The 16971-nt window shown below is 46.1% G+C and overlaps 1 protein-coding gene across 3 annotated transcripts in view; it reads left to right on the plus strand.

The window, feature by feature from the left end:
• The window catches only part of PIP5K1B (phosphatidylinositol-4-phosphate 5-kinase type 1 beta), a 792190-nt gene that overhangs the window by 459068 nt on the left and 316151 nt on the right, over nt 1–16971 (plus strand). For all 3 annotated transcript variants that reach the window (XM_069625767.1, XM_069625768.1, XM_069625766.1), the window contains one exon: nt 15708–15825. In XM_069625767.1, the coding sequence (XP_069481868.1) occupies nt 15708–15825 (118 nt within the window). The remainder of the gene's footprint in view (nt 1–15707; nt 15826–16971) is intronic.

The following is a 16971-nucleotide window of genomic DNA, read 5'->3' on the forward strand; positions in this document are numbered from 1 at the left end:
TGCTCGCGACATTGGCTCGCATGGTGTTAAATGGGGCTATTTCCGGGGCCACTTTTGGTTCCCAGTCCGCCCGTGTCTTTGTTTTCGAGTCGGGCCTTCTCCTGCCTAGAGTAGATATGCCGCTGTCACGTGGAAGAGGATGTGAGAGAGAGGAAGCAGCAACTCGCAACTGAGTGCGGTTTCTACAGTGCCGCAAAGTGAGTCCGGCCTCCCATACTGTGATTTCACCGCCGGCGCGGGAGGATCATTCAATAAGCACATCTCATTCTGTGCATTTGCTAGTGCTGCAAGCATATGTATTCATGTGCATGTATGCAGCACTACACATCACCTCGGGGTCATAAGGTGGATGTGCAGATACAGGGCAGCCTAGGTTTAGGGGACTAAGGGATATTTAAAGAGATGTCTGTCACATGTGTGCTCCAATGGGCATGGTTCAGTGTCTTCCGGTGATGGACCACATGTAGTCTCACAAATTGCCAGAGGTTGAACTGTGCTGGGGTAAGGGTGCTTGCCAGTACCCTGGTCTTCAATGTGGGGGCGAGTCTGCTGCCCCTTACAGAGGGCCAAAGACTTGCCTAAGTGAGACAGGGCATAAAATAATCACCTTATCGCTTAAAAAAGACGCTAAAACTAAGCGAGCCTTTGAACCCTAAGGGCCCTGCCTCCATATTTACTCCATGTGAACTTCGCCTGGCAAACACTCGAGGCAGAACTCAACCTGAGGCTTTTGAGAGGAATGCTGGCGATTGCAGATGTCTATACAGAGCCTAGACCCTTTGCGCACAAGGCCTTGTGTGTGCTGCACATTACTTTGAAGGTTATCCCGTTTTCCATTGGAAAGCGGTGGAATGATTTTAGGACTGGTTTTATCCTATCCGTTTTGAGCCTCATTCAGGGCAACCTGATTTTGTAATGTGATGTAATTTGTCATTTGTATAGCTTCTTTTCCCATTGGTATGGTCTCAAAGCACTGTAGGAGGGACTGAAGTCCAAGGTGTGGGAAAAAATGATCAGAGGAGTTTAGAATGCATGTGTGCATTTTAGCCAATGCGAAGGTGGGTAGGGGTGGCCAAGTCTCTAATAGCTACCCATATGGAGCTGGCCTGTGGATGGGTGCCATTGAAGTCATCTGGAGAGTATGCGAGAGTAGGAAACTCATTGTGTGTCCAGCTAGACCACATTTTGCTGTGTTGTTGAAGGGAGGTTTCACTGGGTTGGGAGAAAAGGGGGATGTGCTTCTTGTAATGTCACAATGTGTTTTTTTGGGCAGGTGACATATGGGCCACAATGGTCATGCTTTGGCTTTGCAGTGCATTATTCTGTTAAATAAATGCCTGTGCCATTTGAATAAAGAGAAAAGCTTAGTTGTCAAATCCAATGTCACTTACACACTGCTCCTTTTTGCCATAGAAGAACGTGACTTGGGGTCCTGCTGGAGCTGCTTGGGCATGAACAGTTAAAAGGGGACCTGTGGTGGGAGACATCCTAAAAATATTTGAGTTGTCAGGCATGCATGTATGACACGTGCCCCCAAATTCCATTCCATTAAGTGATCTCTCCAGGCCTCTAAATGTACCATTGACAGTCAAATTGTGGGGGCGTCTGCCTCAAGCCAAACCTCATTCCCCTTAAAGGAGAGAATTACACTCCCTTAGTAAGAGCCAGGCTCGCCCAGCTGTTTGAGAAGGACGTTTTTACCCAGGGCTTAGTAAAGCCGAGCCTCATTTGAGTGGCAGGTAATCTTACCATTGCATCCTTTTCATTGTTAACTTACAGCATCATTAAAAAGGGGGCCTCATGAGGGTGTCCCCCATGAAGAGACAGACAAAAAAGAAAGGAAGTGGCAAAGGGTGCCAAAGTGGTCACTGAACAGGGGGACACATGAAAATAATGCCGTGGTATGATGGCCCGATCACTAATTTCAATCGATTCCATCCTCACTCAGCAGGTTTGGTAATGTCCAGATGCTTTCAGAACTCTTTGCAATGATCAGGATTCTTCATTAGACTGGCCTCTATCGTGTTCCACCGAGAAGGCCTTAAATCTGAGTGTGAGCTTTGATGTTGGAACTAAAATTTACTTCACTGGTAAATGTTGCCACAAGAGCTTTTTTTCCCCACCTGTTCTGAGGAGTGCTCCTATTCCTGGTCATATAACAACGGATTGCTGCTGGTCCCGCTGTAGTCATTTCTGGCATTGATTACGGTTATGGCGATCAAACCACCTTTCAAAAGATTCTAAACACAAACCTTTTTAGAAAGCAGATATAAACCTGGTCCAGTGTGTAGACTCTCGGGCTTGAACAGATTGTGTGCTCTAGCGAAAGTAGCCTCCCTATGGAGAAGATTGAGCAGTCTAAAAATAATCATTGACAAAACCTAACTCAGACAACAGTCGCGCCCTCTCAAAAGGGTACACGCCGCAGAGCACAAAGCCGTGCCACTCACTTTATCCTGGGTCTAAAACTGTGTACCACATATCTCCTGCTCTATAGTTGCTTCACCAGTTACTATGAAAACGCCCCGCATTATCCTCAGGGTCCTCGGGGGATGGCCAAGGGTGCGAGGGGTCCCCCCCAAGCTAGTGGATGAGGGTTCCGGGAGTATTGTGCGGCGGATCCTCTTCTCACCCCCACTTTGTGCCCGCCACCAGTGGTCGAAGTGGGCGGGAGCGGTTGGGAGCGGTGCTCCTCTACTTTTTTAAATTACATTTTACTGCTCCTATACTTTTCTTTGATAAAGAAACCGTTCATGAATATTTTCGTTTTAAGTTAACAGTGTAGGAAGAAGTTGAAACTTTACGCTGCGCTGAACGTTCCCTTAAGGCATGCCAGCAGGGATCATAGTACCATTGCTTCTTTTTGTACACTTCGACCACTGCCCGCCACTGAGCACGAGCGAGTTAAAGGATAGTTCCGGGACTTTTTTTTATTGTCCCTACGGTTCGGCCATGTGTTTTTAAGCATAAATCGGTAGATCGTAGAAAACTTTCCTATGGACCTTACCCGACTTTTCGTCCATTAACGCACTCGAAATCAGCCGCCATTTTCTGATAATCCTATCATTTCCCCCCATCGCCCTGGCTCACCTGCTTTTGCGGCACTAAATCAAATCCCCCGCCCCTGAGCCTGACATCAGCAGACGCGTACCGCCCATTTCCCAACGCCAAAGCACGTTTCGTGTCAACAATCGCTGCGCCTCAGCTAATGAAGTGTCGCCATGGAAATGGCAGGACGCCTCTTTCCTCAATAAGTATAAACACACCGTTTCACAACACACAGCAGCAGATTTTCGATTCCATTACTCTATCTGTGTTACTTTGAGTATTCTGTGACTCGTTTCTGTGCTCTGGTCAGCTACCTTCGCCGCTTCTAGGCCTTGTGAACACCTGTACCATCTCTGTAAATTATTTTACTTTCTTTACCACACAATGGCTACAATAATGCCGTATATGTACGAGCCCGAGTACACCGAGGAAGAACTACTGGAAAGGCAAGCACGCGAAAACGATGGGGATTCGGACGGCAGTTGGGAGGACCAGTCAACGGATGAAGAGCCTGGACCATGTCGCATGGACGGCGTCTCCACCTGGTGCACGTGCAATCGGTGCGAGCTAATGCCAACTGAGGAGGAGAACCGCTGCTGCCGTGAAAATTCCGGGTGCTTGGCCTACATTTCGGAAGGCGAGCCAAGTCCGCAATGCATCACCGAGCTGCCAGAGTTCAGGGAAGCCTGCCTCTCACGGACCGTGTTGAGGATGATGATGGTGCTTATGCACGAACTTCGCGGCACTGTTCGTCCGCGTAATCCGAGTAACGAGTAAGTATACTCTAGTTGTGATGTCAGTGATGCCACTACTATTTCATGGTCGTCTCCCACGTATAAAATTACATCTACATATCATTCGAACGCATGTAAATTGGTTCCATATTGTGCATTTTCTAGATAGAATTTTTTTCAAAGCAGAATGACATTTTTTACCTGAATCGACAGTGATTAGAAATTTTTGTCATTTTAATACAGTTTGCATCTTTCATTTTCACAGGTGGTACAGGCTGGTGGCCTATCGTTGCTTCACTTGGTGGCTTCACGGGAGGCTCGGACACCGCGTTCGGAGAGTAATACCTGCCTGTGCGGTACTTGCCATTAGACAACATTTCCCCAGCAACAGTGGACAATACCGCGGATTTTCCCTGGATGTGCTGCAACCGGAACTTTACAATGTGTAATGTTTATTATTTATGTTCAATTGAAATTAAGATCTAAAATAAAACCCAACATATATTTTAACAATGGTTGTTTGGATTTTTTAAATGAATCTAGTGTGTCTCCATTGAATAGTCTTCCTGTGCCTTGTCTTGTCACACCACATGTCTCCGGCCAGCATCCTCCCTCACGCTGGCCGCCCACCTTCAATCCACATAACCGTTGAACCCATATGCAGCAGACATACATATGTTATTTTGCGGGTTGGCATCAAGCCTCCCGGCCTTGCCTCCTCCCCCAAAAATACTTACCACACCACTTTGTTCAAGCGTTGGCAATAAAAGGCCGTTGGATTTTATTGATACAAAACATGGTTATAGGTAAATAATCAATATCATAATAAATCATCCTTTTGGGCACCGGGTACAGAGATGACCCCCTCTGGCCCGTGCCACCTTGCCACCACAGGCCAGCCTGCTGCTGACTAACTGCCTAGGCATCCAGGGTCTCCAGGGTGAACTGCACCCATATATTCTCCTGGGAGGGTGAGGTATTTATAAACTCACCCCCCTGCCTTCCATGTACTAGATCCTGCAGCCTGCCTCTTACATGCAGTTAGATGGCCTCTCCTTGGTGAGGCCCTGCGGCAAACGAGTCTTGTCTGCACGACCACCGCCCCAATCCACCCCCCCGCCCTATCAAAGGCAGTTCGCACCGGGGTACTTGCGCTGGCAAGTGGAGCTGTCAGGGAGCGATAAAGGCCACGGAGGTGCCAAAGACCATGTACACTTCAAAGTGGTCTATAGAGCATGGGTTGTTGTTCCCATGTCTACCTCCAGACCCCGTGTCTCCTGCCAAGCATCCCCCCTCACGCTGGACGGCCCCCTGCAATCCACATAAGTGTGTCTCCATTCACGAGTCTTCCTGTGTCTTGTCTGCACGACCACCGCCCCAATCCACCCCCCGCCCTATCAAAGGCAGTTCGCACCGGGGTACTTGTGCTGGCAAGTGGAGCTGTCAGGGAGCGATAAAGGCCAAGAGGTGCCAAAGACCATGTACACTTCAAAGTGGTCTATATAGCATGGGTTGTTGTTCCCATGTCTACCTCCAGACCCCGTGTCTCCTGCCAAGCATCCCCCCTCACGCTGGACGGCCCCCTGCAATCCACATAAGTGTGTCTCCATTCACGAGTCTTCCTGTGTCTTGTCTGCACGACCACCGCCCCAATCCACCACCCCGCCCTATCAAAGGCAGTTCGCACCGGGGTACTTGTGCTGGCAAGTGGAGCTGTCAGGGAGCGATAAAGGCCAAGAGGTGCCAAAGACCATGTACACTTCAAAGTGGTCTATATAGCATGGGTTGTTGTTCCCATGTCTACCTCCAGACCCCGTGTCTCCTGCCAAGCATCCCCCCTCACGCTGGACGGCCCCCTGCAATCCACATAAGTGTGTCTCCATTCACGAGTCTTCCTGTGTCTTGTCTGCACGACCACCGCCCCAATCCACCCCCCCGCCCTATCAAAGGCAGTTCGCACCGGGGTACTTGTGCTGGCAAGTGGAGCTGTCAGGGAGCGATAAAGGCCAAGAGGTGCCAAAGACCATGTACACTTCAAAGTGGTCTATATAGCATGGGTTGTTGTTCCCATGTCTACCTCCAGACCCCGTGTCTCCTGCCAAGCATCCCCCCTCACGCTGGACGGCCCCCTGCAATCCACATAAGTGTGTCTCCATTCACGAGTCTTCCTGTGTCTTGTCTGCACGACCACCGCCCCAATCCACCCCCCCGCCCTATCAAAGGCAGTTCGCACCGGGGTACTTGTGCTGGCAAGTGGAGCTGTCAGGGAGCGATAAAGGCCAAGAGGTGCCAAAGACCATGTACACTTCAAAGTGGTCTATATAGCATGGGTTGTTGTTCCCATGTCTACCTCCAGACCCCGTGTCTCCTGCCAAGCATCCCCCCTCACGCTGGACGGCCCCCTGCAAACCGCATAATGCCACGACATATACACGTCATTCATTCACAAACACACCCCTGTTTCGAATTCTTTATAACCCACTTCATATTTCTAATGAGAACTTCTTTGCGCTTTGCTAGTCAACCCGTGAAGGTGCTGGTTATCTGCTCTTCGTCTCTGTGAACTTCCGTGACCACTTCGAGGAAACTCGTCAGTTTGCAACCTGTGAACTGCTCCCTGTTCTACGACAAGAAACTACTCTGATCCCTGCATCTAACTGTTTGTTCGTCAAGGTAAGGCCATGTACCATAATCATTTTGCGTCCAATTTCTTTTCGTTCAAGACAGTACATGCAAGGAACTAGTCACATGTTCTGAGTTTAGTGAAATTATTTTTCTATTTTTTTAAAGTTATTCAAATACTTATCCGCATGTGAATAACGTGTATAGTTCCAAGAACCAAAAAGAACCTTGCATTGAACCTTTTATGTGTCATTTAATTTTTTAACACATTGGTATTCATAGAGAATTGTTGATCTTTACTTTTCAGAACTTTCCACAATGCCTGCCTGTTCCATTGGCGGTTGCCCTTCGAAGACTCATAGTAAATCTGAAGGTACTATAATGCATGTTTTCCCTAAGACAATAGATCAGATAAGAGAATGGGTCCGATATTGCGGATATCCACCGTCTGAGCTTGAAAGTAGAGTCCTAGAAGTCTTTGCGGACAAGAGGGGTGATCGATACCGCATCTGCAGCAGGCACTTTACCTCTGACATGTACTCCACATCATTGCTAATAAAGAAGAACACACCGCGAGCGAAGCGAAAATTGCTCTCAACCGCTATTCCCACTCTATTCGTCCACATCCCTCCACTGGTGAGTCAAGTTTACGTATTTATCTCTCGGCCTTGCGGTAGTGTGTAGCATTAGCTAACAATAATTTCCCCATTTATGTATCCACTCAATATGAAGGCGGAAGATTCTCCATCCGTGTCGTTATTGCAGTCATCAGCCACTTCAAGCGCCTATCGGGTAATCTTACTTAGCTATTCTGCCACTGACTTGTTTTAGGCATGGAAATCAATAGTTTTAATTTATCGTGTGATTATTTTACCTAATGGTACACCCTTGTACTCGTCCTCTAGTCTTTGTTTTCAGTTATTTATTTATTTATTTGCATTTGTTAAGCGCGCTTGCAGCCCATAAGGCATCGAGGCGCTGTTACAGAGGATAAGAAAACTTAGGATTACAGACAGGTTAATTATTGTTATCCAAAATAATGCAAGTACTGTCTTTCAGGGAGATGCTGAGGAGTCCAACGCATTGACGACAACCGTTGATGTCACTCAGATGCTCGAGGTACGTTTCCGGACAGTTCCATCGATGGAGATCATCAGATCTTGCATTCTTGTAGCGTGATTGTTACACACAATGTTTCTTTCGTTTTTAGCCATTGATATGTCCTTCTGTCGTCGCCCTCCTATGTGTCTTCTTTTTTCAATATTGTGTTCATTACTAATGAAAGTCCTATGTTTCAGGGAGTCGATGGAGCATTAGTCCAAGAAGAAGGGGGAGCATGCAGTTACGGGTCGGCGCAACAGCTTGCAGAAGTGTGCACCGCAGTTACATCGTCCCTTGATGTTCTTATGCATTTCGAGGTATGGATACTGACAGTTCGATCAAGCGAAATCATATGACGTGATTACATCCGCTATACTTCCTTCTTTATTAACGCAAGTACTATGTTTCAGGGAGATGACGGAGCTTCTTCTACAAGAACATCACCCCTAGTAGTTGATGCAGATCTCTGGGTGGTGACACTTCCAACGATCGAGCAAATCGAATCATATTTAGATATCCATTATTTAACTGATCATTTGTGCAGGTCTATTTAGATGAGCCGTTGACGCCTGCACAAAGTGTATGTTCTTTTTAACTAAATAGAAAACCATACTAATGCAATTACTGTGTTTCAGGGAGTTACTGAAGCATCAACTTCAATAATATCATCAATGGAAGTCTATGAGGAGCCCGAGGTATGGATCTTGACAGTTCCATCTAACTAGATCAACAATGCGTGAATAATTGTCGTTTGAATGTTCTACACAAAGCGTTCATTCGTGTTTTGCTATTGAGATGTACGTGGGTATTGGTCCCCAAGTACATTTTGTGTTTTCAATATTATTATACATACTAATGAAAGTTCTATGTTTCAGGGAGTCGATGGAGCGTCGGTGCGTGATGGATGTGCTTATCATGAAAATATAGTCGTTGCAGCGCAAGAGGAAGTGGAGACATGCACACACGAGTCGGAGCAACAGCGTCCCGATGTTGAAGTTCGAGGCAAGAAAGTTTCAAAGAATAGAAAGCAAAAGAAGGTTAGTGTCCTGGTCACTATATTATGTTGTTTTTCACTGTTAATAGTTCAATACTGTAAGTTGTGTTTAAACTGAACATCCCTTTTCCAATCTGTCCTCTAGTTGCGAGTGGGTGTACGAACTAGATCTACACAGACAGTGAAGCGAACGAGAGATGTTGCTTGTCAAACCTTTTGGCAGGGACTTGAGACTGCAGATGCATCGTGCCAATGGGAAGAATATGAAGTGATTGACAACGGAGCTATACCACATCCAGCCATTGATAGTGAATGTCCTCCTGGTAGTTCGGATGCAGTCGGAGATCAATTCACAGAATCCACACCCGCAAAAACTAAGACCGCGAGAAAGTTGAAGAAATTGTTTTATTCACCCATCGCCGGAGAAGGAACAGATGTTGCAATGGAAGAGAATGAAGTGGACGACAATGAAACACCATCAATATCACTGAACATAGCGGAAGACGATATCAGAGATTCTACCTTTCATGTGAGTGACATGTCCTCAACGTTACAGGCCGAACCAGCTGGGATGCAGAGTGACAGTATAAGGAAAGAGGCCAAATTCATTGTATTCGATAGTTGTTTGATTGATATTATTATTCGGATGAAATGTGGGCATTCGGTTGGTGGGGAAGTATGTGGGGAGCCATTGATTAATGTGACTCGTGCAATTCGAGGCACTAACCTTAAAATACATGCCACCTGTACAAAATATCATCCTTTCTCATGGTCTGCACAACCCATGCTGGGGCAACTGCCAGCAGGCAATCTACTTTGTGCAGTGGCTGCACTTTTTAGTGGTTCAAGTTTTAAAAAGTTAGAGTCTTTCTTTCAGTTTGTGGGAATCCATTTCATTGCGAAAACTCAGTTCTACAAATACCAAACCGATTATCTATTTCCAGCCATTAGCGAAGCTTGGAGAATGGAAAAAATGTCTATTGATAGTACATTCGCGGGCAAACGGTTCAGGCTAGCCGGTGATGGACAGTGCGACAGCCCAGGATTTTCAGCCAAGTACTGCACCTACCACTTTCAGGACATGGAAAGTAAGAAAATTGTGAGTTCGGTGGTCGTGCAGGTGTCACAAAGTACATCCTCAGTGGCCATGGAGAAAGTTGGCTTTGTAGCATCATTGCAAGAACTACAATCGCAGGGAATGGTGATCGACCTGATAGCCACGGACAGACACGTTTCAATTGCCAAGACAATGAGAGAAGAGTACAAAAATATAAATCACCAATTTAACGTTTGGTTAACATCTTGGTTAACATCTTGCAAAAACAATCAATAAAAAAATGTCGGCTGCAGGTAAAAAAAAAGATATGCAAGGTATTTCACAGTGGTCCAAGTCAATCAGCAACCATCTTTGGTGGAGCTCAAAAACATGTGGAGGGTCGTTGGAAATTCTACTGGAAAAATGTCGGTCAGTAATGCTACACTGTAGCAACGTTCACCACTGGACCACAAACCAACATTTCCACAATTGTGAACATGGCCATTTGTCCACAGAGGAGGCACGGAAGAAGAAGTGGTTGATTCCTTCATCACCCACTCACAAAGCCATTGAAAAGATTGTATTTGATAAAACTATAACAAGAGATTTGAGGGGACTCACGGAATTCTGCCACACAGGAGATTTGGAGGTGTTCCACAATATGTGCCTAAAGTACAGGCCAAAACGATTGCATTTTGGCATGGAGGGCATGATAAATCGGACTCTTCTAGCGGTCTTGGCACATAACCATAATGTTGGCCGTCAACAAAGTAGGACGACCGGAACTTTAGGGACGCTTCGCTACAATAAGGCCTTCACTAAAAGAAGTAAACAATGGGATATCAAACCAGTGTTTGAGGATATGCAATATGACTTTATTGAGAGACTTATTGTTCATGTCCTAGATAGGCACATACATGGAGTTGTGAACGAACCTGTGCAGGGGACAACTGCATTGCCACCCAACATTGCCTCTGTTCCATGTCCACCTAAAGAAGAGCTCATTGAGAAATACACATCACGGTTTAAATGATTGTAATTTGATTGTCTGTTCTCTCGAGTCTCCTCATGTCGCAGGCCCATTGAATATGTGTAGCTATGTATTGTGTAAATAAAAGTGATTGCTCTGTGAGTCCTGTGAGATGGCCTTACACTGAATGTAGCTAACTAGGAATGTGTGCTCGTTCAAAGTGAAGGTCAGCTGCTTTGATTTTTTTCTCGGGTGCCGGAATGGCCCACGACTCAGTATAAGGTTCTATTGTTATTTGACCTTGACAGGCCGGGACCATCCCGAAAGACTTCTTTTTGGGGGTGTGGGGCAATAACGTAAGAAACGATAATGAATATAATTTCAGAAACGAAAGCCATTTAATGTTCGTTCATTAGAAGAAATAACGTCGGCATAGAAGGAGTGGTATTTCGGGGCTGCCCTACGCACAGACACAATGGAAAATGCAAATATAATGTAAGTAACTCTTTAGATGAGTTTATACCGCAATTTAATTACTATACAGTAGCTTTAAAGACGGGTTCAGTTGTACTTGTTCGTTCTATGTGGCATATTGTTTTGTACCGCGCACTATCTTGAGGAGAACCATCTCCTTTTACGGAAGCACCTCAAAACCTTCCTCTTTGCTTCTGCTTTCTCTCTCCCTCTCCCCTGCTACAACTGGTCCACTGTCTGCGACCTCGGTCCTGGGCCCTTCCACTCTCCACCTGCACTGCCTCCCTGTCAACCCCTGCACTGGGGGACTGTCTCAGTATCCTACAGCCCCCCCATTGACGTATAATACCCAGTTGCACTGTCCTAGCTATGAAATAATTTCCCGACCTAATATATAAAATGAATAATTTTAATAAAGATCTGATGGTGAGACTAATTTCATTTTTTATGTTTTTAAAACAGGTACATCCTTCATTATTGTATGTGTCACGAGTACCAGACACCGGCGGATGGCTTTTATAACCGCCAGTTGCTTCTCCGCGTGAACAACGTTACCACCCTGACCATTTTATGGGACGATCGCCAAGTACAAGTATGCCCTTACGCGGTACTAACGGCTAGATGCAACATACAGACCGTTGTGGTGGCCTAGTGCCTCGTTGTTGGAACAGCCATGCGATTATCAGTGCGACCGAAGAGCTTATTTTATCGTAAACCAACACCCTGTGTACTGCACACGAACATCGCTTGCCTCAAGACAAACTATTTTGGATCGAGAGCAAAGAAAAATGCAAATCGCTGAATATTCTCGAAACATTTGATGTCCAATAAATGTACTTTGCCAAATGTACAATCTTGCCGTTTGCTTTTAAACCACAGTTTCATATTCCGAATTGTGGCGCTGCATTGTGAGATGATCTAAACCCTGTGTACAGCAAAGGAACATCGCGTGCCTCAAAACGAACTTTTTGGAACGTGAGCAAATAAAAATGCAAATCGCTGAATATTCTCTAAACATTTGATGTCAAATAAATGTACTTTACCAAATTTACAATCTTGCGGTTTGATTTAAAAGTACAGTTTCATATTCCGAATTGTGGCGCGCTGTGTTGTGAGCTAATCTGTGTTGGTTTCCGGGTTCTGTGTGGAGTCGCGTAGAAGACGCCTGGGCGCGTTTGCCTACGCAGCACAGTCACGTCACGGATAGAGGCGGGGAATATGAATGTTTTGATAAAGTCTGTTTCAGGGGCGGGGGATTTGATTTAGTGCCGCAAAAGCAGGTGAGCCAGGGCGATGGGGGGAAATGATAGGATTATCAGAAAATGGCGGCTGATTTCGAGTGCGTTAATGGACGAAAAGTCGGGTAAGGTCCATAGGAAAGTTTTCTACGATCTACCGATTTATGCTTAAAAACACATGGCCGAACCGTAGGGACAATAAAAAAAAAGTCCCGGAACTATCCTTTAAATGCTTCTGAAAAATGCTACTAGCCTTTTAACGTCCTTGTCAGAGAGCCACGTCCTCTTGTGGGAGGACCCGCTGTAAAATAAAAGGGATGTTCCAGGAAGCAGAGGTGTGAGCTTCAGGAGAAGGTTGTGGTTGGAGTTTGGGGTGAGGTGGTGATTCTGGAAGCAAGGCAGAGAAGGAGTTTGGAGACAGTAAAGAATACGGGGGACAGGACAGGAGACAATGGAAGGTGGTTGGAAGGAGGCAACATGAGGTGGGAGTAAGGCTGGAAGGCAGCAGAGCTTGTTGAGTGGAATTCATCGGGAGGGTGTTAGTAGACAAGAGGGGGTACATGAGGCCAGGAGCTAGCAACAACAAGGAGGAACGAGAGGGCATGCCTAGCCCAAGGCAGGGGTACCAGTGAGACCCCAATCAGGAGGGATTGAGGGAGGAGGAACAACTCAGTGGTGTGGCATCGAGGAGACTTGCACACAGACGAGGAGTGGAAAGCCTTGACGCCTTCTGGAGAAACAATCATAGAAACTGAGTGCCGAAACCGTGTGCTCTTTATTTATTTTGATTTATTTTGCATTTTTTAAAGCGCTCACAGAGCCCGCGGGCATCGAGGCGCTGTTACAGGAATTGTTTGTTTTTTTAGTTGCGTATTTATAACGCGCTTAAACACCCAGAGGTTTCTAAGTGCGGACCCGGGGATCAAGCCTGTGTTGCTTCGTGTCGTCTTGCTTCCAAGGTGCGCACGTTGCCGTTAAGCTATCCTCCTATCCTCTTTAGAAGGCATTCCTTGAACCGGTGGAGCTGTCGACAAGACTGTCTCGTGACCTTTTGTGTTTAAGTACCCAGCGTATCATTTGCTAATCCTCTCTCTCTCTCTCTCTATCTCTCTCTCTCTCTCTCTTTCTCTCTCTCCCCCCCACCCGCCGCCCAGCCATTTTGTCTGCGTTTCGGTCACCCTCTGCAAGGGAGAGTTGCTTTGTCAGGTGTATGTTTGCTACCGCCACGCCAGCAGTGGCCGACAGCAGCGCAAGCAGAGAAAAAGATATGTTTTGGTTTACAAAGAAAGCTGTTAAAAAAGGAAATGATTTACTTTTACTAACATTGTCAAATATCTCCTTTTAAAATGTAACAATGTTAATTTCCAATAAACACTTACTATAGATATATATTCGTCAGATTAAAAATATTGTACTTGTCTTTCTCAGCAAAACACATTATTAAACCCTAGAGTAAGCATATACACTGGTTGGTATCATCCCAAGATGGACAGTCTGGTACACTCCTATGGTACTCTTTCGAAAATACCTCCCGAGAGAAAGGAAGTGGGAACCCTGGTTGCTTTGCATAAAACCAAAAAGGCATTTTGGTAGCATAAGAACGTGCATCTTCATATTTGACAAATAAGGCTGTGAGAAAAGTGCTGTATGCTTTAATCACTAAGTACTCAATGCATATTGGGCGTTGGTGCTCATTTAATTTTCCACAACACATTACAGTGCCATGGGCCCTATATACTGATGCGTACTGGTGTAGAGGTGAGGAGGCATTGTCTGTGACATGTCTGTGACACCAGTCCTATGGCTGCCTCGCTACTTGTTTCCATAGAATATTCACAGAGGATCGGCTGGGTCTCAGTGTGAGCCCAGTCCCCAACGCACAGTAATCCTTATGCAGAGATACTCCATGCCTCACACACAAAGCCCTGCAATGCCAATTGCGTTTCCCTTGCAAACTGACCAAATGCCAAAAGTTGGCATTCCCCCAATAAACCCTCTCTCCCCTCGGTGAGCTAGAAATTTATTCAGGCTCTGCACAGTGAGGGCTCAACTCTTTGAGACTCGCTGTCTTCCCGAGTACACCTTGCGCATGACTTCAGAAAGTATCGTAGCGACTCGAAGCTCTCTCCTCTTCTGCAAAGCATCCGGCCATTACTTGGCTTAACGCCTCCTTCCTTGGACATCTTCCCTGTTTAAAGTGTAAACCTTTTCCCCCAAAAGCGCCCTGCAAATGCAGATATGCTGTGTGGTAATGGCACCAACAAAAAAAGAAAAAGGTATGCATGCTCAAACTTGCCCAGGGCTAACATCGAATTCCAGAGCAAGAAGTGGCATTCAATTGGCAAATTACGTAAGTGGGCTCCCAACATCTGTTAACGTACTTAAAACGGTATTCGAGTGTTGGAACAAAAGAGTAAAGCTAATGCATACAAAGAACCTAGAACCAGTTAAGAGGGGGGGCTCGTGAACAGCATTCCCTCCTTTACACAATATTTCTAAAGGACACTCATCCTTGTGGACTCAAGTGCACATCAAAAAAATGTGTAGATGTATTAATTATATCTTAGTACATCAATACATGACAAAACATGGTGACAACACTTAATGGCTAACGAGACAGCTATTTAGGGATCTCCCAGCTGTTGCCGTGCGAGACAGCATTGTCTCAAACAAATAGATAATAAGAGAACGTTTAAAGCTCTATAGAACAAAACAACAAAACAATTGATAAAACAACAGTAAATCACATGTAAAATCAAACAGATGTTTGCTTAAGGCTTGATAGACACTGTGTTATACTAATGTGAGACTTCTATCAATGTATTAAGACTATGGAGGGAGTGATTGCACCCCCCGTGATTCAATTAGCAGCCGTGGACAGGGTGCTGGTGGAAAAGGAGCCCTAGGCTGCAATGGAAAGTGATGTGTTTGAACACCAGCATGGCACCAAGGGTGTACGCCGTTTATGGTTCAGTATTGGCCTTCTGGTTCTTTCTTAGAACTCTATAGCCCAGCCTAGTGCCCCTGTAGCCTGTTGGATCAAAGTTCATATATTAATAGGCAGGAGTTGGGGTGTTGGGTCCACTGTGACACTAAAAATTATTTTGTTCACTTATTGTTCAGCTGCAAAAGTTGTTTTGTGTTTTGAGGGTGGGAAGCGCTGCCCAAAAGTGGCAGCCAATCCCACAGGTGGGCTGGCATGCCAATGTTATTTACTTACCCTGTTCCCAATCGCTGGAAACGTTTTAGGAACCCATATGTTGGGTTGAGGATAAGTTATATGTTGGAAAATATTAGAGATGGAATGGGCTGATATTAATACATACTTCTTTCTGCTGAGTGGGGGTTCGAACCACTATCCCCTTAACCCTTGTCCTTTGCTGAAACGTGTGTGTATGCTTGGTTCTGCTGCATATTTTCCTTCCATTTTGCAAGGATAAAATTTACATTCTCTTCTTCTCCCTTTTCTTGTTTTCTCCAAATTGTTTAGTGAAGGGAGCAACCTGACGCCTGCACACCACTACCCAGACTTCCGGTTCAAGACCTACGCGCCACTGGCGTTCCGCTACTTCAGAGAGCTCTTCGGGATCAAGCCGGACGACTACTTGGTAAGACACTGCTTCAGATCAGTTGTAGGCAATGTCTTCCTAGGCCCCACCATGGAAGACAGGGTTTCTTCCTATGAAACATTCCTACCAGCAGTCACTGGTGTGGGTCAGTTGTAGACAATGGGCCTCATTACAAGGTTGCCGGTCCGGATACAACGGTACTGGTAAGCTTACTGGTACCGTTGTATCCGGACCGGCAAACTCTGAGTTGTGCTCGCGGGTGCCTTTCAATCCGCCAGGTCTGACCTGGCGGAATGAAAGGCACACGCAAGCACAGCTTCCCTGAAGCACTGGCACGGTAATTAACTGTGCTAGTGCTACAGGCAATTACCGGGTCCGTCTGGGGGGAATACCCTGGTAATTGCCCATTCGCGGGTGCCAGATTTTCGTTCAAGTTTGGAGGTAGCCTTGCCGGTTTTACCAGCAAGGCTACCTCCAACCTTGTAATGAGGCCCCATGTCTTCCTAGGCCCCAGCAGGGAAGACAGGGCTTCAGCCTATGAAACATACATATCTGCAGTAAGAAACTGCTTCGGATCAGTGGTAGAACATGTGTTCCTAGGCCCCAGCAGGGAAGACAGGCTTCTTCCTATGAAACATTCATACTTGCAGTAAGACACTGCTTCGAATCAGTGGTAGAAAATGTGTTCCTGGGCCCCAGCAGGGAAGACGGACTTCTTCCTATGAAACATTCATACCTGCAGTAAGACACTGCTTCGGATCAGTGGTAGAAAATGTGTTCCTAGGCCCCAGCAGGGAAGACGGGCTTCTTCCGATGAAACATACATACCTGCAGTAAGAAACTGCTTTGGATCAGTGGTAGGCAACATCTTCCTAGGCCCCAGCAGGGAAGACAGGCTTCTTCCGATGAAACATTCATACCTGCAGTAAGAAACTGCTTCGGATCAGTGGTAGAAAATGGGTTCCTCGGCCCCAGCAGGGAAGACGGGCTTCTTCCTATGAAACATTCATACCTGCAGTAAGAAACTGCTTCGGATCAGTGGTAGAAAATGGGTTCCTCGGCCCCAGCAGGGAAGACGGGCTTCTTCCTATGAAACATTCATACCTGCAGTAAGAAACTGCTTCGGATCAGTGGTAGGCAACGTCTTCCTACGCCCCAGCAGGGAAGACGGGCTTCTTCCTATGA

This window comes from Ambystoma mexicanum, chromosome 6p, assembly GCF_040938575.1.
Source record: "Ambystoma mexicanum isolate Mex_15411 chromosome 6p, UKY_AmexF1_1, whole genome shotgun sequence".
NCBI lineage: Eukaryota > Metazoa > Chordata > Amphibia > Caudata > Ambystomatidae > Ambystoma > Ambystoma mexicanum.